The 24,212-nt window shown below is 46.0% G+C and overlaps 1 protein-coding gene across 11 annotated transcripts in view; it reads right to left on the reverse strand.

Moving 5' to 3' along the window:
- Positions 1 to 24,212, reverse strand: part of Susd1 (sushi domain containing 1) — a 123,341-nt gene that overhangs the window by 80,658 nt on the left and 18,471 nt on the right. For 8 of the 11 annotated variants that reach the window (NM_001427255.1, XM_006238212.5, XM_039111047.2 and 5 more), the window contains 3 exons: positions 23,612 to 23,767; positions 10,933 to 11,085; positions 10,039 to 10,218 (listed from right to left, as the gene is read on the reverse strand). In NM_001427255.1, coding sequence (NP_001414184.1) covers positions 10,039 to 10,218; positions 10,933 to 11,085; positions 23,612 to 23,767 — 489 coding nt within the window. The remainder of the gene's footprint in view (positions 1 to 10,038; positions 10,219 to 10,932; positions 11,086 to 23,611; positions 23,768 to 24,212) is intronic. The other 3 variants (XM_039111046.2, XM_006238213.5, XM_039111048.2) reach the window with 3 other exon arrangements.

Genomic DNA, 24,212 nt, shown 5'->3' on the forward strand with positions numbered 1-24,212 from the left:
GGTCACGTGGAAGTAATATGGCCAAAGGAAAGAAGCTCAAATCTGTAGCCAACGGTTTTGCACACTGCCCAGCATGCTCTGAATTCAGCTTTGTGTAGGTTGATCCTCCCTGTGGGGCTGTTTGGACACCTCATTGTTTATCTCTGAGTTGGGGGGTTGGAATATAATGTCTCAGCATGGGGGTGAGATGGATTTAGAAGATGTTATTGTAATTGCCAGAGGAAAACGGAAGAATTATCCTATGCCACGAGCTCTACGCACTGGTAGCCTATTAGCTGCTCTAACTAAGCTAATGAGCTCATTAGCACCCACAAGGCCACTCGCCCTTAAGGCAGGAGGAAGATAGAAATTACTTTCTGATGTCTTTTGTCATCTGATGCCTTCTATCAGCTTTAGCCCTGACAAAACAATATATTTTCTCCAGCTCGTGTTCATCGAGAGAGCTCGTTTGGGAGAAAAATTTCCATTTCACACAAAGGCACTTACTGTCAATAACTAGTGTTTAGTTTGGAAACAGCTAGAATTGAAACACTTCGGAAGCTGCGGGGGAGGTGACAGGGCAGTAAAGGCCTGACTGATGATGGGGGTTTATCAGCAGGCTTGTCAGGATTTTCTATTTGTAGAGGTGTTGATCAGCTTCAAGACTTTCGAGCTGTCACGAGCATCCGGGTATGCGGATGTTTCTCTTCTCAAAGGACATTAGAGCCCTCATTTTAGGATCCAGTTGTAAACAGACTCTACATATTGACAATGAGGAATTGAGGCAAAGAGAAGTTTGAAGGATTTCACACCTAGCAAGGCATGGTGGTGCTTAATCCCAGCACCCAGGGGGCAGAGGAGGAGGATCTCTGAGAGTTCAAAGCCAGCCTGATCTACGTAGTGAGTTCCAGGACAGCCAGGGCTGCATGGTTAAAAATAAAATCAGTGGCGCATGCCCCTATCCCAGGCAATTAGAAGGCTAAGGCAGAAAAACAGGAACTTTTAAACTAGCTATATATGTAAGGCCACCTCTGAATTTGAGGCCAGCCTCAGTTTCCAACAAGACTGTGCCCTCAAGCTGGCTAGGAAGGTGGTTTAAGAGTCCGGATCTCCAGAACCTATACAAAAAGTCCTGGTAAGGATGATGTGCCCCCCTCCCCAAGCAATCCAAGTCATCCCCGAGCGGGCCAGCTAACCAGGGTTCTCTGAGATACCTGTCTCAGTATATAAGGTGGTGGGCAATCAAGGAAGTCACCCAACATCAACCTTGAGCCTCAATAAATACATTCGTGCATAAACATTTGAACACATATATACCAAGGCACCACACACACACACACACACACACACACACACACACACACTAATCCAGAAGCAGCTCTGAAGCAGGCAGGCCTCCAGTACTACCATTCTCTCATCGAAGCTTCAAAGGATGTTAAAAGGGGGAAAGTATAGCTGAGACACACCTTACCCCTCTATACAAGGAAACAAGAGAACTTCCAGCACTATACAAGGAAACAAGAGAACTTCCAGCACATGGCTGTCCCAAAAGTGGCAGAGGTCTCTCAGTCTGTAAAGCTCTTGTTTCATACTCTTAGCCATGAGTCTCATGAGCAAAGTCATAGTTCAGTTGGCACATCCAGGAGCATCCAAAATAGAGTCATATCTTAACAGCATCTACTTAGCGATGATGTTTTTAAAATGGCTTTAAAAGAGGGGCTGGGGATTTAGCTCAGTGGTAGAGCGCTTACCTAGGAAGCACAAGGCCCTGGGTTCGGTCCCCAGCTCCGAAAAAAAGAACCAAAAAAAAAAAAAATGGCTTTAAAAGGAAGAAAGGCAATATAGCTTACTGAAATGTTTTTTTAATTAGTATACAGTAAGATATCAGAAAATATATTCCAAATGAACTAAACTTCCCATCATCTGAGCACAGCCCAGAAACACCAAATGTGCCCGCTGCCGCTCCATCCTCCTGCCTCCCTGGGTACCATTAGTCGAGGAGAGCATTTCCTGTGCTAAGCCTGGGTGTGGTCTCAGAATCCTTTCTGAATCCAAGAGCAGTGGTGCAAGCCAATCGTTGCCGCTTCCCAGGAGGCTGCACCAGGAGGTCTTGGGGCCAAGAGTTCAAGACCAGACTGGGTAACAGTAGGATCATCCACTCTCAAACCCACAAAGACAATTCTTTCCACAGTGCTTGACACTCAGAAGCAGTCGCACTGGGAAAGGCAAGCTGCTTCCTGTTATGTAAACGCACTGATCTGTGTTCTGATTTATGCATGAACCATTCCAAACGTTTATGGACCTTGTCAAGAGGAGACTGGGCGGGGTTGGGGATTTAGCTCAGTGGTAGAGCTCTTGCCTAGGAAGCGCAAGGCCCTGGGTTCGGTCCCCAGCTCCGGAAAAAAAAAGAACCAAAAAAAAAAAAAAAAAAAAAAAGAGGAGACTGGGCTCCAGTAAGGGAACGCTTCACTTTGGTAGCGATGGAAAGGAGACAGGAGAGGATGGAGGAGACTAATCAGGACATGTGTGTATTCAGAGGCCACAGTCAGGAGCTGAGTTTCTTTCTAAAGTCTGTGGTCATTTACACATTTTAACAGTCTTATGTGGGAAAGAGAATTATATGACTTACACTTTAGAATTTGTTTTGTTTTGCTTTGCTTCCTCCCACCCTCCCCCAACCCCCGCAATGTGCAGAGGGCAGAGCAAGCATGGACTGTGTCTTTTGTTTGGAGGCAGGGTCTCACTATGTAGCCCAAGCTGGCCTCAGCCATCAGGATTACAGACTACCACACTACCACACCGCCAGCTTCTCTACATCTTAAAGAAAGTGATTGACCCAAATCCACTCTTTCACCCCAGTTCTAGGAATTGAAACCAGAGTGGCTCGCTCACTCGTTCCTGCTCCCCCCACCTCTCTGTCTCTCTCTCTCTCTCTGTCTCTCTCTCTCTCTCTGTCTCTCTCTCTCTCTCTGTCTCTCTCTCTCTCTCTCTCTCTCACACACACACACACACACACACACACACACACACACACGTGCGGAAAACAGATGCTCCCCCAACCCCAAAGCTGGTCTGACACTATTAACCGTTCCTCACTGGGCCCTTGTAGAGGAGGCAGTCTCTACACTCAACATAGCGCACAGACCCTCCATGGCACTACCCCATTCCCTGTTCTCCCCTCACCCCAGTACTCCACCTTCTCCCCTGCATAATTATCATTTCTGTCCCTAACAGGACAATGGTGGTGTACTTCTCTTGAGTCTCAGTCGAGACTTTCTCAGTCCCAGTATCTAGCACATATAACAGGAGTCCCAGTCTCCAGATGGTTGTTGTTGATGACAGTGTCATGCTTTATACAGCTAACTTTATGTCAACTTGACACAAGCAAGCTACCATCATCTAGGAGGAGGGACCCTTGAGCGAGAAAATGCCTCCATATGATCAGGCTAGCCTGTAGGGCATTTTCTTAGTGATTAATGGGGAGGTCCCAGCCCATTGTGGGTGATTCCATCCCTAGGCTGGTGGTCCTGGTGTCTATAAAGAAGCAAGCTGTGCAAGCCATTAGCAGCAAGCCAGCACGCAGCACCCCTCCGTGGCCTCTGCGCCAGCTCCTGCCTCCAGGTGCCTGCCTTGCTTGAGTTCCTGTCCTGATCAGTGATGAACAGTGATGTGAAGCAGAAGCCAAATAAATCCTTTCCTCCCCAGCCTGCTTTCCTCACAGCAATAGAGACCCTAAATAGGACACCCAGTCAAAGCAATTCCCTCCTCTCTGTTCATCACTCACTTAAAATAAAATAAAATAAAATAAAATAAAATAAAAGTTCTTTTAACCTGCCCTGGACAGCTTACATCTTCTCTGAAAAATTTAAAAGAAAAAAGTATGTGAAGTTCAGGCAGGCCATTCTGTCTTTTCCACTGCGTTAATGGAAATGTGTGTCAGGCATTTCGACACAGTCACCTAAGTTGGAAGGGGACCACAGGAGTATCTGCCATTGGAAGCTCTGAGGCCTCACTTACTATTACTGCTTCAAATCCAAAGGAATGGAGGTCTCCCTCTCGGGCCCCACTCCAGGGGATACAGGGACTAGGAGAAGACAAACACTGCCCAGCAACTATTCCTTCTCTGATAAAGGAATTTCCTCATCTATCCCCAAAGCCACTGCCTGTCACACAGCTGTCCCCCTCACAAGCATCCTGCGCCATAGCAGCCAGCTTTACAGCTCCCGGGTATGATTGGTGGGACTCCCAACTCCTGTAGCTTCAGAACACGGCTAAAAATACAGTGTCATCTGGCACATGGCCCGGATTCAGGAGCCCAGCGAAGGCGGAAGGTATATAAGAAAGGCCAATGCTTCAAGGGAGAGAAGGTGGCAGTGAGAAGCTGGGGCCTTGTGCTGACATGGAAGGACATGCATTCCACATACCCCATCCCAAGGCTCAGGAGCCACAGCAGAAGGGGAGGCAGGGAGAAGGAAAACTGGAGCTGCCCGATGCCTTCTGGACGTGTCAGGACCACTGGACCCCAAATAACAGAGTTGTGGCTGCCTGCACAAGACCGACATGAGATCAAGCCAGTCAACATTCTAGCATTGAGCAGGGAGAGGTTCCTGATGCTCTGGCCCCGAGGACCTGTGGACAGCTGACGGCTTCTCAGGAGGAAAGAATCCGTTTTCTCTAAGGGTCTGGTCCCCTGTATGTTGACTATTCTCCAGAGAATGACCCACACCCACGTCCATGAGAAACACAAGGTGGGCTGAGTGGCATATGATTAGAAAGAGAACACGAGATCAGAAAGGGAACGGTGTAAAGCCAAATCTACTCTGTTTTTTTTGTTTGTTTGTTTGCTTGGTTTTTTTTGTTTTTTGTTTTTTGTTTTTTTTTGTTGTTGTTGTTGTTGTTGTTGTTGTTTTGAAACTCCATTTTGTGTGAGACCAGGGGCTAAACTCCAACTTCAGGAAGAAAACCACAAAATCCATTTGAGCAAACATCCCAATAGCAGGGTCAAGGTGCACATGGATATCCTAAGACATCCTGCAGAGAAGAGATAACTTAGCTGTCCTGTTTGTCAGGTGTTTGTCAGGTGTTTGTCAGAGAAGAGATAACTTAGCCGGTCCTGTTTGTCAGGTGTTTGTCAGGTGTTTGTCAGGTGTTTGTCAGGTGTTTGTCAGAGAAGAGATAACTTAGCCGTCCTATTTGTCAGGTGGCTACCCCCCCCACCCATCTTCAGTTCCTGCAGATTAAGCCAGAAATGCAGTTTTTACAATATTAACTTGCTGACACATATAGAAATTTCCCAAGCTTGCTTGCTGTAAGTAACCACAGTAATACCCTGCACCCCTAGACTCCAGGCTCTCACTTCTGACCCGCTGCAACTGTGTTGTAATAAAGACCCTTATGTGTCTGAATTGGAAATGGTTCCTCAATGGTCTTCGGGGAGACAGGAGAAAGGGAAAGGGTCTAGGAAGAGTTAGGAAAAGGAGTTGAGAGGTGAATATGGTTAATGCATTGCATTCAAAGAATAACATTAAATACTATATATATTTTTTAAAAGAAATAAAAGTTTTGAGCAAAAAAAAAGCAACAGTGAAAAATCCCATTTCAACGGACGGGGTGGATGGTTCCTGTGAAACTTGTAGTTCACTTCCTGATCCTGTGACCAGTGCTTTGCATTCTACTTCTAGGAGATAAGCTTTAAGTTGTTTTCATCTTAAGATTTTTTATTTGTTTGTTTTGTTTTGCTTACTTTGAGACAAGGTCTTTCTACATAGCCCTGGCTATCCTGGATCTCTCTATGTTGACTGGGCTGGCCTCCTTCCTCTGCTGGGTTTAAAGGTGTGCACCCCCATGCTCTGCTTAATCTTAAGGTGTTTTATGCCAAGGCTTTTAATGTGTTTGTCTGTTTGTTTGGTGTGTGTGTGTGTGTGTGCACGTGTGTATTTGTGTATGTTTGTATGTGTGTGTGCATGTGTGCATTTGTGTGTGTATGTGTTTGTGTGTGTATGCATGTGTGTGTGCATATGTGTATTTGTGGGTGTATATGTGTGTATGTGTGTATGTGTTTGTGTGTGTGCATGTGTGTGTGCGTGTGAGTGTGCATGTGTGTATTTGCATGTGTATGTGTTTGTGTGTGTGCATGTGTGTGTGTGGTATTTGTGTGTGTGTATGTGTGTGTGGATGCATGTGTGTGTGGTATTTGTGTGTGTGTGTGTGTATGTCTGTGTGTGTGTGTGTGTGTGTGTGTGTGTGTGTGTGTGTGTGTGTGTATGATGACACCACATGGAAGGGCTACTTGCAGGAGTAGGTTCTCTCCTTCCACCTTGTGGATCTTGGGGTCAAACTCAGGTTGTCTGGCTTGGCAGTAGTTCCTTCACCTGCTGAGCCCTTTCACTGACCTGAGATCAACTTCTCAGATCCAGCATATAAGTGAGATCATACAGAGCTTGACTTTCTGTGCCTGGCTCATTTCACTAACAACTTCCTCCAACTCTACTCATGTTGGAACAAACGGCAGCATTGGCTTCTCCTTATGACTGCGATAGTCCACTGTATATTTGAACTACACGTTCTTTGTCTGTTCATTTGCTGATGAGCACCAGTATCATGTCTTGACTACTTGTGGGAGTGTGGCTGTATTAGGAATGCGTGTGCAGGTGTCGTTTTGATTTGCTGACTGCATTTGCTTTGGGTGTGTGCCCAATAGTGGGACAAGTAGCCCATATGGTAGTTCTATTTTTCGTTTTTGAGGAACCTCCTTAGTGTTCCTATAGTGGCTATAGTGGCCACACCAATTGAGATTCCTGTCAAGAGATCACCACCTGCCTTACCCTCCCTGCATTTGGAATATTTTGTCTTTTAGAGGAGGGGCTAAGATGGCAGGATTGTAGCAATGGATTTGCATGCCCCTCATGATTAGTACTAGTGAACGTCTCGCCCATACAGCTGCATGTACTCTTTTAAGAAACATTTATTCAGATCACTTCCCCATTCTTTTAAAAAATATCTATTGTATTATTATTTTTAATTATGTGTATGGGAGTATGTTTGTACAAGTTCCCATGAGGGACAGTAGTGTGGGATTCCCTGGAGACAGAGTGGCAGGCTATTCTGAGTCACTCGACGTTGATATTGGGAACTGAATTTGGGCCCTCCACAAGAGCAGTTCAGGCACTTAACTGCTGAGCCATCTGTCCAGCCTCAATTTACCTGTTCTTTTTTTTTAAACACCCATCTGAATGGCTAAAATAAGAAACTCAAGGGCTAGCACATGCTGGTGAGGATGTGGAGCAAGGGGATCACTCCTCCATTGCTGGTGGGAGTGCAAACTGGTACTACCACTCTGGAAACCAATTTGGCAGTTTCTCAGAAAATAGGGACTAGTTCTCCCTCAAGATCCAGCTATACAGCTCCTGGGCATATACCCAAAAGATGCTCCACCATACCACAAGGACATGTGCTCCACTATATTCACAGCAGCCTTATCTGTCATAGCTGGAAGGTGGAAACAACCTAGATGTCCCTCAGTTGAAGAATGGATACAGATATGTGGTTCATTTACATAAAGGAATTCTACTCAGCTATTAAAAACAAGGGCATCATGACTTTTGCAGGCAAATGGATGGAACTAGAAAATATCATCCTGAGTGAGGGAACCCAGACCCCAAAGGACATGGTACAATATGTACTCACTAATAAGTGGGTATTAGTCATAAAGATTGATGACCATGCTGCAATCCACAGACCCAAAGAAGCCAAATAACCAGGAGGGCCCAAGGAATAATGGGTGAATCTCACTCAGAGGGAGAATAAAATAGATGTCAGGGGTGGATGAAGACAGGGAACTGATCCACTGAAAGATAATCTAATAACTAACATATACCCTTATAACCTTTTGTTTGTTTGTTTTTCAAGACTTGGATTAAAGGCATGTGTCACCATTGCCCAGTCCCTTAACTCTGAGAATGACAAAAACGTATCTGAACATGTTTGAAACCCCAGTAAGTCAAAACAGCATCAAGATTAATTTAGCCATGCCACAAATTCAATGAAAATTAAGATTTTCTTCTTTCACTATTGCTGTATCAGACACTTTTCTTATTGTTGTGATAAACACCTGAGGAAAACAACTTAAGAAGAGAGAGGGTTGAGTTTGTCTCCTGGTGTGAAGGGATACAGTCCATCCCAGTAGAACAGTAGAAGGCAAGGTGGGGGTGGGGGTAGGGGGGTGGAGGCAGCTAGTCATGCTGTATCTACGGCCAGGAAGGAAGGAGCAGTGAATGTTAGTTCTCTCCTTTAACCCAAGAGCCCAGCCTGTGGAATGATCCTCCTCAGAGTTAAGGTGGGTCACTTAGCCTAGGAAAATCCTTCACAGATACAATCAGAATCTTATCTCCTTGATGATTCTAGAGTCTGTCAATTGTCCGTCGATATTAGCTGATATGGTTACTTTTTAAATATATGCCGAAAGTCCCTTCAATCTAGAAAGTATGAGGAAAGATTACCCAGGGTTGTTACCCATAGAGATGATCCTTAAAAATCAGGGTTTTAAAAATACTTCAAGGGCTAAAATATGCCCAAAAGTGTCACATCCAGATGGTTTTCCAAATGAAATCTCCCAAATCTTTAAAAATCCTACAGAGCAAGGGGGAAATGCTTTGATATTTTTAAACTCAGAATACCATCGATACTAAATATAACAAAATGGCATCCCTCTGGGTACCCGTGAAGAATTCTAAGTAGTATTTAGCAAATACAATGCTGATTACAATAATAAGAAGACAAAGACTCAAAAATAACTCATCCTAATGACACTGATCATTATCCGGAGCTTTATTAGTGAAACTCATATTAGTGACTAAAAGAAAATGGACAGTGTCGCCTTAATGTCAAAACATACACAGTTACCTAGCATGCTTAAAAGGAATAAGAAATAAGTAATGTTTGATTTAAAAAAGAAACTAGAAACAAACATGGATGGACATGTCCTTAAGATTATTAGGAAACCCGGGAACTGCTGAACTGGAAATCACTGGAGAGGCGAAATTAAAAAGTACAAAATAACCATGATAGTAAACAAGAAAGCAACCAGCAGAGTGACTGAAAACCCAGCCTCAGACGGGCACCTCCGGCTTCTAATTCCAGTTCTGTCCCTGAGTGTGCAGCCTTAAACAATTTAACATGGATGCCTGGAAGACCGCAGCCTTCTCACGGGAGTGTCTACACGCAGGGTTCGTCTAAAGATGAAGTGGGTCAGTTTCAGGGAACTTGCTTAGAATGTACGTGGCACACGGTGCTACATGCAACACTTAAATAGGTCGGTATCCACACATCAAAGGGCTGAGATAACAGCCAGTGGTATGGCTCAGGGGTTAAAGGGCACACGGGGGTAAAGGGCACTCACTGCCAAGCCTGATGACCTCAGCTGGATCCCTGGGCCTCACATGAGGGAAGAAGAAAACTGACTCCATCAAGGTGTCCTCTGACCTCTACACACACATTGTGCAATGTGTGTGTGCGCACACACATACACACACACACACGTATACATACACATACACACATAAATAAATATAGATAAATGGGGTTGGGGATTTAGCTCAGTGGTAGAGCGCTTGCCTAGGAAGCACAAGGCCCTGGGTTCGGTCCCCAGCTCTGAAAAAAAGAACCAAAAAAAAAATATATATATATATATATATATAAATTTACATTTTTTTAAAAAAAGCTAAATTCCTGTCAAAATGTCAAAATCATTTCCATACAAATCAGAAATAAGTTTTTTTTTAAATAAAAAATTCAACGTTAACACCATTGCTCAGGTTTTCATTCTGGAAACACTAGCCCAGATCCTGTAATAGGAAAATTTTATAAATGCGGAACAGAAGATGGGGTCGTTGTTTGCAGACACTAAGATACAGACACTGAAAAACACAAGAGAAACAAAACCCTGCCAGAAACAAATCCGACATATTAGATTTACTGAACGCATTTACTATCCCAAAGGGAAACCGAAAAAAGCAGCCTGGGGACACTATAAGCAGAAAGTTGAGGCTTTTAAAAACCCACCTTGGCAGAGTAACTCTGGAGGTTCCCACGCGCCCAGGGCTGTGCATCGTGAAACTCTATCTCCCGAGATGCTGAGAAACCCTTCTTTGCAGCTGTAATGGGCCTGGCCGCCCAGTGTGGAGCTGTAGCTTCCCACGATGTAGGCCCCAGGAACTTCGGGAGGGATGCCACAGTCTATTTCTGAACACGACACCATGCCACATTCTTTACTTTATAAATGCAAGTTCTCAGAACCCGCCACTCTCTGCAGCCACACCCCGTGCCTCAGACCCCCAGGCCCTGTGTTAGAGTCATTTCCCCAGTGTCTCTGAGCACTCCCCAATGTTGTCTTTATCGTGCTTCTGGCACTCCACACACAACAGCCTCTACACACGCACAAAACAGGATTTAGCCATCAGCTCTGACTCATGCTCACTAAAGAGATGCCTTGTCCAGTGAAGTGCAAATCTGACCGCAAACTACTTTAAATGAGATGCACTTTCTTAACTTCCAGAGTCGCTCTGGAGATGCTGGGTACTTACCAGACCTAACAGGCAACACTTAATACCAAAATATCTAACCCCTCATGTTTAGTGTTCACACACACACACACACACACACACACACACACACACACACACACACAGAATTTCTTTCACTGTGTAACCCCAGATGTCCTGGAATTCAATCTGTAGACCAGGCTGGCCTCAAATTAAGGCATGCGCCACCACTGCCCGGCTTGCTTAGCTTTTTTAAAACACACCTTTATCTATCTTGATCGGGTCTTTTATTTTACTTCACAAAAACATGTGGAGGTAATGCAGACTCACACCTCCCGTGCGGGCCTGTGAACGTCAGAGCGTGAGAAGATATTGCATCTCGCCTCCAGGCGCTCCTTCCCTGGCAGACACCTACCTGTGCACGATGTGGCATCCGCGTGTGGGTGGAAAGGCTCAGACCCGTTCTTTGCCACATACCCTTCCATGCAGTAGCATTCAAAGCTCCCAGGAGTATTGATACACCGACCTCCACGTCTGCACAGGCCAGAATCTTCACACTCATCGACGTCTTGAGACCCATCCCAAAATGTAAAAGGAAGGGAGAAGAACAGAGAACAGGACATTGTGGTGGCCTGGCTTCACGCTGTCTGCCAAGCCAAGTAAATGCATGCACTTGCTTGTGACTGCATTGTAATTTTACTTTTCTCCTTACAGGTTTTCCATAGAAATTCTTCATGCCAAAAACACTGAGAGCAGAGGATATGTTCAATAAATACTTGCCAGTGTGTTCTGAGATTAAAAACAAAAAAACACTCCTAATTCCCTGACCCACAACAAAATGGGACTCCTTATTTCAATGCCCAGCACACACACACACACACACACACACACACACACACACACACACACATATACACACACATATACACACACACATATACACACGTACACACACACACGTGTGCGCGCGCACACACACGCACACACATGCACACACGCACATACACACACACACCACACACACACACACACACACACACACCATTAAAAGGCTAGAGAGGAAGAGATGGCTCACAGTTAAGAGCACTGGCTATGCTGCTAGAGGAGCTGTGTTGGAGTCCCAGCTCCCACGCAGTGGTCTACCATAACTAACTCCAGTCCAGGGGATTCAACACTGTCTTCTGGTGTCCAGGGGCTCCAGGCTCACAGTGACTCATACATATACATGCAGCCAAAGTGTCAACACATAGATAAAAATAAATAATTTTAAAATGTAAACATTGCTATAAATATTGGACCACAAAGCCAGGCATGCTGGTATACACTTGTAAGTCAGCATGTGTGAGGCAGGAGTTTTAGGCTAGCCTGCACTGTGAAATGAGACTCCGTCTCAAACAAAACCAACTGTAGGGTTGGGGAATGCCATCCAGTGGTAGAGCTTTTACATAAGGATCTGGGTAAAATGTGCAGCACTACCAAACACACACACAACACACTCACACACACACACACAAAGCACACACAAACACACACACACTCAAAACATATATACACATACAAACACATACAAGCACACACACTCAAAGCATACATACACATACAAACACACACAAGCAGGCACACACACACACACACACGCACGTGCATACACACAGATACACATACATACATACATACATACATATACACACACACATACACACACACACATATACACATACACAGAGAGAGAGAGAGACAGAGACCGAGAGACAGAGAGAACTAAGTGAATCAAAGAACCCAAACACAATGTTACACACCTTTAAACCCAGGACTCAGGAGGCAGAGGCAGGTGAATCTGTGTGCATTTGAGGCCAAGCTGGTCTACGTAATGAGTTTCAGGCCAGCCCAGGGTACACATAGTAAGATCCTGTCTCAAAAATTATAAATAAATAAATAAATAAATAAATAAATAAATAAATAAATAAATGTTTATTCACCAGGCCCTGAATTTTACCACCAAAGCAGCAAAAAGATAATGAACCAAATAAAAGTTCTAAACTGAAGTTCCAGGTATAAAACAAGTGAATGAAGACTTGAAAAAGAAATCTAGGACCAGACAAGCATGGATTCCCAGCCTATGAGCAGAGGACAGTGTGGCAGGTGCAAGGGGTTGGGGGTAATGAAGAAAAACTCACAGAGCCTCCCCTCTCTTTCCTGCACTTTATTTTTCAGAGTTAGAATGTAGTTCAAAAGAAGGGAGAGAGTGGAGCTGGAGGTGCGGCTCAGTGTTAAGAGCATCCTTGTCACTCTTGAGACCTTGAGCTGGCTTCCCAGCACCCATACTGGGCCACTCACAACTGCCTTAAGTTCCAGCTCCAGGGAATTCAACAGCCTCTCCTGGACTCCAGAGGTATCTGCACGCACATAGCACACACACACACACACACACACACACACACACAAACACACACACACACACACACAATTAAAATTTTTTTTAAAGAACAGAATTTTCTAGACACGTCCTGAGACTTGCTTTGATGGACAGAATAGAGCAGAGGGAGTGCAGAGCCTGCTGACCTGGTCTATAAGAAGCCTGGAAGTTTCTTCTTTCTTTCCTTTGAAATGCTGTGGCCGTGCTAGAAGAGCATCTAGGCTACTGTGCTTACAGAGGCCGAAAAGCCCTAAGGTGAACTACCATGTGGAGGGAGAAGCCACTCGGAGAACTAAACTAAAGCCGCTTGTCAAGATGGAGTTTCTAATACATGAGAGCCCCCCTTTTGTTGTTGTCTTAATTTGGCTCCCCAAATCACGGGAATCTGCATGTCCAGACACCGAGGTCCCTGTCCTTAGTTGGTTTTGATGATCAGTAAAGAGCCAATGGCCAATGGCTGGGCAGGATGAAAAAGGTGGGACTTTTAGGATCCCAGACAAGAAGAACAGAGGAGAGACAGGCAGAATTGCCATGACAGGAAAGCAGAGAGATCAGGCATAAAGGCCTGCCGACACGTAAGAATACGGCAAAGTGGCCCCGGCGGCCACTCCCCCAGCTGGGTCTGGGGTAGTAGAGATAAAATATAGATTTAGCAAATATTAGTTCAAGAATATTGGAGGGGGGGTTGGGGATTTAGCTCAGTGGTAGAGCGCTTGCCTAGGAAGCGCAAGGCCCTGGGTTCGGTCCCCAGCTCCGAAAAAAAGAACCAAAAAAAAAAAAAAAAGAATATTGGAGGGGACTGTGTGCTAGTCACAGGGAGGTTTGGAAGGGACTAGACATTGAGCTAGTGAGGCATATTAAAATTAACCCTGTGTGCATGTGTGTGTGCCTGTATGTGGTGTGTCTTTTCATTTAAAAGTGAGACCCACAGGAGTTACACCCTTTAGCCTGTCATCTACGTCACAGTTCAGTGTATGCACAGTGTCTCAGTCCAGAGACGATGTAAAAAGAATTTTATGATCAAACCAGACGTTGTTGGGAAACACCAAATTGTTCAGTGTGTGTGTGTGTGTGTGTGTGTGTGTGTGTGTGTGTGTGCGCGCACACACACAAAGGCACGTTAACATATACATGTTCATGTGTGTGAATGGTATGTGGGCCAGAAAACAGCTTTAGATATCCAGCTTTGCCTCCTAGCTCATCTGAGGCAGGGTCTCTGTCTGTTCTCTGCTGTGTACATCGAGCAAACCGGCTCATACGTTCATGTCGGTGTCCAGCCCCCATCTCTGCCGAAGAGAGCTAGAGTTACAGCTTCCATGTGTTACCATATCTGGCTTTACCTGGATTCTGGAGGTCTGGTCTCCAGTCTTCATTTACCCAGGGAACCTTCTCCTCGGCCCAGAAGTTGCTCTCTGAAGCCACTGAGCTAGAGGGAGATCTCTGGGTGGCAGCAATAAATAATCAAAATGCCCCGAACACTCGACGGGCTCAAATACATGCAATTAAGAAAATAATACATCAAATCTAAGGAGGGGGATTTCTAGGAAAACAACGAAATCTTGTAAATTGAAAACAAAAATATGAATGCCCAAAATAAAAACTCAAAAGGGCACTAAACAATAGAGAGGCCACCGCTGAAAAATAGGTTTGCAAATCTCAGTTTAAGGAATCCTCCCAAGACACGGTGGAAAAAGCTGGTGTGAGACAGAAATCAGGAGACAAAAAGCAAAATCTTACAGGGACGGACAAAAAAGAGCCACCCGGTGTTGAAGAGAAACTGAAGGTAATACAGGAGAGGCTGTTCTCAGTAAGGGAAACATCAGCCACGGTCACACATCCAAACCCAAGCAGAGCGTTAGGGTCACGGAAATGAATGCTGCAAACGGAAGCCATTCTCAGAGGGACAACACAGCACCCTGGCTGAAAGAGGAAATGGACACCTGGCCGTCCCGGCTCCGGAGGGGCTGAGCACAGCCTTCCTGCTGGGTTTCTCTGTAGCCCCTGGTCCCTGGCCCCACTCTCACTCTCTCTATGCCTTGGGGACAGGGCACCCACTGCCACCCTCTTCTACCTCCAGGAAGGAAGGGAATGATGTAGATGGCAGAAAAAACAATCTTTAATATAATTAACAGAACTACTTCAAAACTCCAGCCTAATACCATGTCCACATCCAAAAGCTGTCTCCAGAGAAGGCAAACTACTACGGGACAAAAGTGGGGTTCTGGTTGCTTTGGTCCATGAGAGGTGTGAGAGACAATGGGCTTAAGTGGGAAGAAGGCAGATCTTCAGAAATCAGTGGCGACATCGTGGGATGTATGAATATATACCACCGCTGTACTGTGCAGTGTAAGTAGGTAGGTCCACTTTAGGACACTCAATGAAACGGCTAGCTTTAAAAGAGAAAGAAAAAACCGGGTCTGGTGGTTCCTACTTGTAATCCTAGCACTTGGAAGGCTAAGGCATGTAGCTTACCACCAGCTCATGACCAGCCAGGGATACTTGGTCAGAACAGCCTTGGCTATAGATTCATAACCAGCCTGGGTAAGGGAGGGAAAGATGGAGGGAAGGAAAGGCAGACAGACAGACAGACAGACAGACAGGCAGGCAGGCAGGCAGGCAGGCAGGCAGGCAAACCTGTATATATATGCAGGACTCAGGATGTATCATCAGAAACATACACACAACTATGAATTATGTAAGGGGTGGTTGTTAAAAGAAAAGGAAAACAAAGCCTGAAGGCCGTTCTGAAATCCACGAATAAGAGAGTAGGAAACTTCTTGAGGATAGAGTAAGCTGTGAGCAGTCACTCAACCTGATCTGGGACTTCCTGTCGGGAACACAGGGCTTCCCAGTAACTAAGTAACATTTAGAGTTCTGAGAAAGGAACAAAACGTCATGCTCTGGCTAAACGACAGTTCAGAATACGAATGGTTTCAGGAATTGCACCACTGACATTTCTCTTCCAAAAAAGAAGGGCTGAGAAAACTCTAGGCAGTGAATCGGTGCAGAATGAGTAGTGTCAAGAAGGGAAGCAGTTGGAGTCACTCTGAGGCAGAGCGTGCACTGAGCAGGCAGGAGGCCTGGGTTCACTTCCCAGCACTGCAAAAAGTGAGGGAAATTAAAGACACCACAAAGAGTGAGGAGGTCTAAGAACAGTAATTGATCACAGAAGTTGGAGCACTTGTTACAAGAAGACTCATAAAATATAAATATAAAGTAAAATCAAAACCAATCTAGATCAATTTATTTCTTATTTTTAAAAAGTTTTTAATTTTATTTGTGCACCATGAGTGTGGCTGGGCTCCTAGGAAGCCAGAGAGGGCACCAGATCCCCCGGGACTGGAGTTGCAGAGGGTTCTGATCCACCGTGTGGGTGCTGGGAATTGAACTCAGGTCCTCTGGAAGAACAACAAGTTCTCTTAACCCATGAACCATCTCTCCAGCCCTGAGGACAAACTCTAAGATGGTTGTATCCCTGGAGACAGCTGCATTCGGACTCATTCTGGCCTGGCAAGGTGTCTTGGCCAGTTAGGAGTCTGCCCTTGGTCTCCTCTTGCCTCTGTCAACTTACAGAGAAAATCTGATCTTTACCCAAGCCATGGGCAAATCCGCTCAACAGAGCACAGCAGTGGAGACAGCCATCCCACCTGCTCTACCGACAGCTTTAAAACACTGAGAGAGAATAAATGCAGGACTTCTCGCTGGACTTCCAAATGTGGGTAAGTATCCGGGGTATGGGAAAGACATGGGCCTCCTGGATGCCGAGCGACTGTAGGAGTCACCACAGCCATGATTAGCTAGCTTTGTGTGCAATCACTCAATAACCTACGGGCCAAAATTGTCATGGTGCTAATAACAGTGGTTGCTGCATGCCATCTACCACATGTCAAGTGCTGTCCTAGGCACTTCATGACTTATTAAATACCATATGCACCTCATTTGATTTCCACAGTAGCCCATTTCGAGGTAACTAAAGCGGGCAATGGTTAAGCCTTTGGTGCAGACAGCACTGGCAAGGTCAGGATTTGAAGCCAAGCACCTGCCTGAAAGTCAGGGCTGTCATCCGGTGTGCACCCTTCAATCCATACTTCCCTATCTTACGAACCTGAAGAGGTAACTACTGACCTGAATCTCCGATGTAAGCTATCACATACAACTGGTACTGCAGGGTACTGACTTGTACAAGCTTTGCTTTTATTCGTATGTATGCATGTCTCTGCATGTGCACATGAGTGCAGGTGCCCTTGGAGGCCAGAAGAGGATGCTGGATCCCCTGGTGCTAAACTTACTGGTAGTTGTGAGCCATCGACTGTGGGTGCTGGGACCTAAACTCAAGTCCTCTGGAAAAACAACAAGTGCTCTCATCTCCAAGCCATCTTTCTAGTCCCATGATCTTGATTTTTAATCGCTCGCAGCCTTATCATGCTTAGAAACGATCCTTTTCTAGTGCATTCTGGAATCTTGGCTGAGTGATCGGATCAAGCTTACTAGAGTGCCTTCCTCTGGTGGAAAAGATTCTGCGTCATCCAAGACTTTGCATTTCATGGTCTATACTATGTTTTTTTGATAATTCGCACTGCACTTGAGCACTGCAGCTGAAATCAGAGTGAATATATAACATTTTAATGAGGATAAAATAATGAAAAAAATTACCATTTTAAGCATTTTTAAGAGTGCAGTGTAGCGCAAGGCCCTGGGTTCGGTCCCCAGCTCCGAAAAAAAGAACCAAAAAAAAAAAAAAAAAAAAAAAGAGTGCAGTGCAGTGCATTGGGAAATTTCACAGGGTCATGCCACAGTCTCGGGGAGCCATTTTTAGGACTCTTTTTTGTTTTGTAAAAGTAAAGCTCTATGTCCATTAGACTTTACTCCCCTTCTCCTCCTCCATGTCTCCTTCTTCCCATGCCCTTGAAAACACCGCTGTATTCCCTGTCTCTACAAATCTGACGACTTTGTACTTCAGAGGAATGTTCCCTCAACATCGTGTCCTTAAAGCTCATCCACAACTATAGCACGTGGGCGGGAGGGGGGTGAAGGGAGAGGCGGAGAAAGAAAGAAAAAGATTGAATCTAGACCATCACTCGTGCGAAGCATGTGCCCCACCACGGCCCCTCCTCCCCTTTCACAGCCGAACAGCACTTTCTGTGAGGTACTGCCTTTATATTTCCTCTGTGGATGAGATCTCCTCAGTGACGTGCCTTAGCTACCACAAGCAATGTCGCTGTGAACGGGGGAATACAGAAATATCTTCTTAAAGATGCCATGTTCAATTGTTTGGGGGCAAATGCCCAGAAGTTGAACCAGAGAACCATGTAGTCATTTCATTATTAATTTTTAAAGGAAATATCATACTTATTTTTTTCCACAGTGAATCTAGTATTTTGCAATTCCACTTGGAAAATTCCTGGGGGAAACCCTAAGGCAGAAGAAGCGAGCCAAGTAGGTGGCTCCCCACAGAGGACAGGCCGGTCTTCCTGGGATTGCACATTTGAGTCAGAGGCCAGGGCAGGCTCAGGCACCAGACAGCAAGAGCGAAGAGGCTTGGAACAGTGCCTTTCTTCGAAAGAGGCTCCTGCCCTAGGCAAAGGCTAATAAACCTGGGCTGGGAAGTGGGTAAGAACCAATGTCTAGGCATGAAGGTGTGAGGCAGACTTTGCAGCATGAGAGTGTGAGGCAGACTTGCAGCATGAAGGTGTGAGGCAGACTTGCAGCATGAAGGTGTGAGGCAGACTTGCAGCATGAAGGTGTGAGGCAGACTTGCAGCATGAAGGTGTGAGGCAGACTTGCAGCATGAGAATGTGAGGCAGACTTGCAGCATGAGAGTGTGAGGCAGACTTGGAGCATGAAGGTGTGAGGCAGACTTGGAGCATGAAGGTGTGAGGCAGGCTTGCAGCATGAAGGTGTGAGGCAGACTTGCAGCATGAAGGTGTGAGGCAGACTTGCAGCATGAAGGTGTGAGGCAGACTTGCAGCATGAAGGTGTGAGGCAGACTTGCAGCATGAAGGTGTGAGGCAGACTTGGAGCATGAAGGTGTGAGGCAGACTTGGAGCATGAAGGTGTGAGGCAGACTTGGAGCATGAAGGTGTGAGGCAGACTTGGAGCATGAAGGTGTGAGGCAGACTTGGAGCATGAAGGTGTGAGGCAGACTTGCAGCATGAAGGTGTGAGGCAGACTTGCAGCATGAAGGTGTGAGGCAGACTTGCAGCATGAAGATGTGAGGCAGACTTGGAGCATGAAGGTGTGAGGCAGACTTGGAGCATGAAGGTGTGAGGCAGACTTGCAGCATGAAGGTGTGAGGCAGACGTGAGGAACACAAGCTTTGGGAGCAGAGCTGCTGAGCAGCAGAAACATCCATGTTCTTCTCTGTTCTCAGTCAGGGCTGAGGGGGTTCCATTTCTCCTGAAGCAAGAGCACAATGGTCTATTGACGCAGGAACTTCCCGTGACAAAGTTGCCGTTGCCAGTCAGGATAGTATGCAAGACTTGGGGACTTGAAAGGCATAAGGAAGTCACCCTGAAGTTTTCAACAGACCCTAGGAGACCCATGCCTGCTCGGAAGCCCTTGGGTAGGGAAATGACAGTCCCCAGGCTTACCCCACCTGGGTCTCAGCTCTCTCCGCCGACTCTCAGATCACTCTCCGTTAGGTTTCAAACCCGAGCCAAATGGCTGAGGTGCCTATACAACATATCAAAGCAGCCCTGGCCTCCAGGTTCTTACAGCATCCTTCAGTCCTCCCGGCTGACATACCCACCCTCTACCCTGAACTCTCCAGCTCAGGAAGCTGGGCTGCTCTTCCTTATAGGATCCAGCCAGTTTGGATCTCTCTACATGGCACAGCTCAGACTGTTCATGGTCACTCTGGACTCTCCCAGATGTCCCTGGCCCTGCCTCTAACTATTCTCTCCCTTTTATCTACAGTAAGCCTCCTCTTCCACCACACCCAGAAGCAGTCATATCCCTTCCTTCTCTTTTTCTTCTTTCTTCCTTTTTTTCATTCATTCATCTGTGACTTGTGAGAGTCACTCGTTGAAGGGGCATCTCTGGACAAATGTCCTGGTTCTTCAGAATTGGCTGGAATCAGCCCGCACTGGAACCATTGCAGCTCAGTCCTCCTCCGTTGCTGGAGGTCTCTTTCCAGCTCTAGAGCCTGACTTAACTTGCAGACAGACTTAACTTAACAACAGCTTCTTGGAAGAAGATTCCTCAGAGTGCAGAGATCAGGCTTTGAGGACTGAGGTTCCGAGCAAGCACTTGAACAACACCCCAACTAGCATGCACTCCTGTCTCTCTGGCAACTGCTTCCGAAGTATTGGGCTTCTCAGCACCAGCAAGAAAAAAAATCACCCATCGGCTTTTACAAAGGACTTCTAGCAACCTCGAAATGAGAAGTCAGGGATGACTGGCTACTGAGTATAGGGTTTCCTGAGGGGTTGTGACTGCTGGCAACAGCAGCGTGACTCTGGGAACATGTTAAAGGCACTGGATTAAACATTTCACAGGGAGGGAAACTGGCAAACATGAATATTCTCTCTCTCTCTCTCTCTCTCTCTCTCTCTCTCTCTCTGGAAAGTCGCTAAATAATTGCAAGAAATCAAATAAATTCAGCAGGGCCTGTGCAGTATTTTGTTCCAGGCAAGGTGGCTCTTGTTTGGCTGACACCTATGTGACCCTTGAAGAAAACATTTTCTTCTCTCCCTTCCTGCTCTTTGGCCCCTCCCCCTCCCCCCTCCCCGCTCCCCCCTTTCTAACCTCTGCTGGTTCGGTGCTTGCACTAGGTAAGACCTACCACCCAGCCCCAGCCCCAGCTCCACTCTTCCATCCTATCTTTTGGGTGGTTTTAGTTGTTGTTGTTTTGTTTTGTTTGTGTTTCTCTTTTTGACACACGGACTCACTGTGCAGTGTGCCTCTGCCTGGCTGTGAACTTGCTGTGTAGCTCTGGTGGCCTGGACACAGATCCACCTGCCTCTACCCCTCAAGTTCTGAGGCTAAAGGCATGAGCGCCTTGCCACTCTTCCTTTAAAAGTTAAATGCACGCCTTGGAACAACATTGACACCATTTTAAAGAGCAATTCCAGGTATCATGTCTCTTAGAATATCCCCAGGTCCCTCCTTACTTTAAAAATAAGAGTTGCACTGGGATCCAGGTAACAAATACCTTTGCTGACCTTTCACTAACACGATAGAGGAATTGTAGGCCTGTCACCTCTGTCACCTCCCACTGGCACTGCCTGGGCAGAGAAGAAAAACATGAGAAATGTATCTAAATGAGCTAGATAATAGGTCCTCACTATACACAGTTCTTAAAATTAGCATCTCGCCAGGCACAGCGGCACCAACCTTTAATCCCAGCACTGTCTCCATAAGGAAACAGAAGCAGGCAGATCTCTGAATTTGAGGGCAGCCTGGTCTACAGAGTGAGATCCAGGACAGTCAGAGCTACACAGAGAAACCCTGTCTCAAAAGCAAACAAAACAATTAAAGGATTTCTTTCTCACTAATATGCCTAATTTAATACGGCAAGGTCAGTTTTAAAAGCACACAACCAGTAACTTGATGCAAAGACAATAGGACACTGGATACAATGTGTTCTCTGAGAGAATATATTCATTCTTCCTAGGAACAAGCTGACTGTATGAATGTATCCTTCCAGGAATTTAGTCTTGCCCAGGTCAGCTAGAATGGCAGAGGTCAGAAGCTGCGGTTTCAAGCCACAGAAAAAGTAAACACGCTCTGCTTTCCTTTCTTCCCTGAAAACCATGAAATGCCACAAAGCTTTCAAGCAGCCACAGAGTCTGTGCCAAGCCTCTCAGAACCTTTGTGACTGTTCAGGGATCTGAGAGAGCCAAAGAGCTGTACCATCAGGACGTGCTACCTGGAAACCGAGCCCACCTAGAGTCTCTGAACATCAGGAAGGCTTAGCTCATGGCTTCCGTTCAACCAACATAGGTCCAGGAATCGCACCAACAAAGTTACTGTGGTGACCAAAGTCATATTCCTGTGGTGGCAAACCCCCAGCACGACACAGCTTGGACCTCCAATGAGGCACAGAAGCCCTGGGAACTTAGTGGGTGTTTGTGCTTAGTTACAGGAACATGTAGCTGGCACACTGTCTCCAGAGAGTGCCAGCCTCTTTGTTCACTGTAAAAAGAGCCAGCAAGATGGCTCAGTGAGGAAGGGTGCCTGCCTCTTAAGTGCAATGACCGAGTTCAATCCTCATTGTTGCGTTTTGTAAACTCAAGGTATCCCCTTGAGCAGTCAAACCATGGGACAGGCCTAATATAAAAGGGAGTTTATTCGGGAGAAAAGGAAGGAGTCCTGGGGAATGGGGTAGAGGCACAGAGAGGAGAGGGACGAAGGACAAAAAGAGAAAGGAAAGAAAGAGGAAAAGGAAAAGAGGCTGACTAGGAACACAAGGGAAGAGGGGAGAATAAGTGGAGGGGGGAGAAAAGGAAGAGGGGAGTGGAGGGGGGAGGAGGGAGGAGGGAGAGGGAGAGGGAGAGGGAGAGAGAAGCCAAACAGTCCTTATATAGTGAGCCAGGTTCATACCTGGCTGTTGCTAGGTAACTGTTGGGCGGAACCTAGAGGAAAAACACCCAGGACCTGCAGTGAAAGAACAGAACTCCTGAAAGTTGTCTGACACCAAGCACACTGTGGTGAACAGACCTATTCTCTCCCCCTCTCTCTCTCTCTCTCTCTCTCTCTCTCTCTCTCTCTCTCTCTCCCTCTCTCTTACACACACACAAACACACACACACACACACACACACACTCATTCACACACAAGCACACATACTTATAAAAATGCATAATATTTTAAATGTTTAAACACATAAAGTTAGAAAAAAAGGTGCAATAAATTACCAGGTGTCTACCCTCCAACATCATAAACTATTTGATCGCTGTTCACATTTTGTCATTTAAGATATCTCACAGAAATCATAACACAAAACACTTCATAATAGGGCCCCCTACAATTCAGCATGCATTTCTCAAAATAACAGCGTTCTATGAACCGCAATAACATTATCCCATCTAACCATACATCTTAAGAGTTTCTGTTGCTGTGATAAAACACCAGGACCGGGGTTGGGGATTTAGCTCAGTGGTAGAGCGCTTGCCTGGGTTCGGTTCCCAGCTCCAAAAAAAAAAAAAAAGAAAAGAAAGAAAAAAAAAAAAACCAGGACCACAAACATCATGGAAAGGAAAAGGGTTATTTTCATCTAATAACTCTTAGGTCACACTCTATCCCTGAGAGAAGTCAGGGCAGGAACCTGGAGCAGAAGCCACGGAAGAACGCTTCATACTGGCTTTCTCCTCATGGCTTGCTCGGCCTGCTTTCTAATGTCATCCAGGACCACCTGCCCAGGGGTGGCCACACCCACAAGTGTGCTGGGCCCTCCCATATCACTCATTAATTAGAAAAAATGCCTGACAAGTTTGCCTGTAGGCCAATCCTATGGAGGCATTTTTCTCAGGTGAGGTTCCATTTTCTCAAATGACTCTAACTCGTGTCAAGTTGGCATAAGGCTGGCCAGCTCATACGACTAGCATTAATTCTCTAATATTAGCTAATAGTACTCAGTCTGTGTTCAAGCTCAAGGCTCTCCACCATGATTCCACCCTCCACCCATCCCCTGGAGTAACCGTCACCAAGTGGCTGTCACTGCAGCCCGTTTGGTACCTGCACAGAAAGTGCCATCATTGGGAATGAACATCTTCTTGTTGTTTGTGGCCCGATAGCCTGTGTGGCAAACGCAGTAGAACCCTCCAGGCGTGTTGTGGCAGGACGTGTGGTTCCCACAGATCACGGTGGCTCCAAACTGGCATTCATCTTTGTCTGCAGATGGATATACGAAAACAACTCACAGGAAAGCTTTCCATCCGCACCTCGTGTTCTTACCCAGAGTCCTCCCTCACTATGGCCTGGGGACCTCTACTCTGGGACAACAGTTTGCTGATCTAATTGTTTCTCCAGCCTCTTTTCCTACCACTCTGCTTCTAGGCCAGAAGGATCTGGAGTCATAATCATATACCTGGTGTATACGAAACCACAAGAGGAGCGTAACCTTCCATTCTCAGAATCCATCTCACTTCATAAAGGGCAGTAGGTTATTTTTTAATTTCTTTCACATTTAAGGAAAAAACTCATAAAGGGTTGGAGCTGTAAGTCTGTGGGTAGCTGCTAGGCCTGGTATCCACAAGGCTCTAGGTTCAGTCCCATGAGAGTAATAACACCTTTAAAAGAAAATACTGGGAGGTCAGCTAGGTGGTTCATAGAGTAA

This window comes from Rattus norvegicus, chromosome 5 (assembly GCF_036323735.1).
Source record: "Rattus norvegicus strain BN/NHsdMcwi chromosome 5, GRCr8, whole genome shotgun sequence".
Lineage (NCBI taxonomy): Eukaryota > Metazoa > Chordata > Mammalia > Rodentia > Muridae > Rattus > Rattus norvegicus.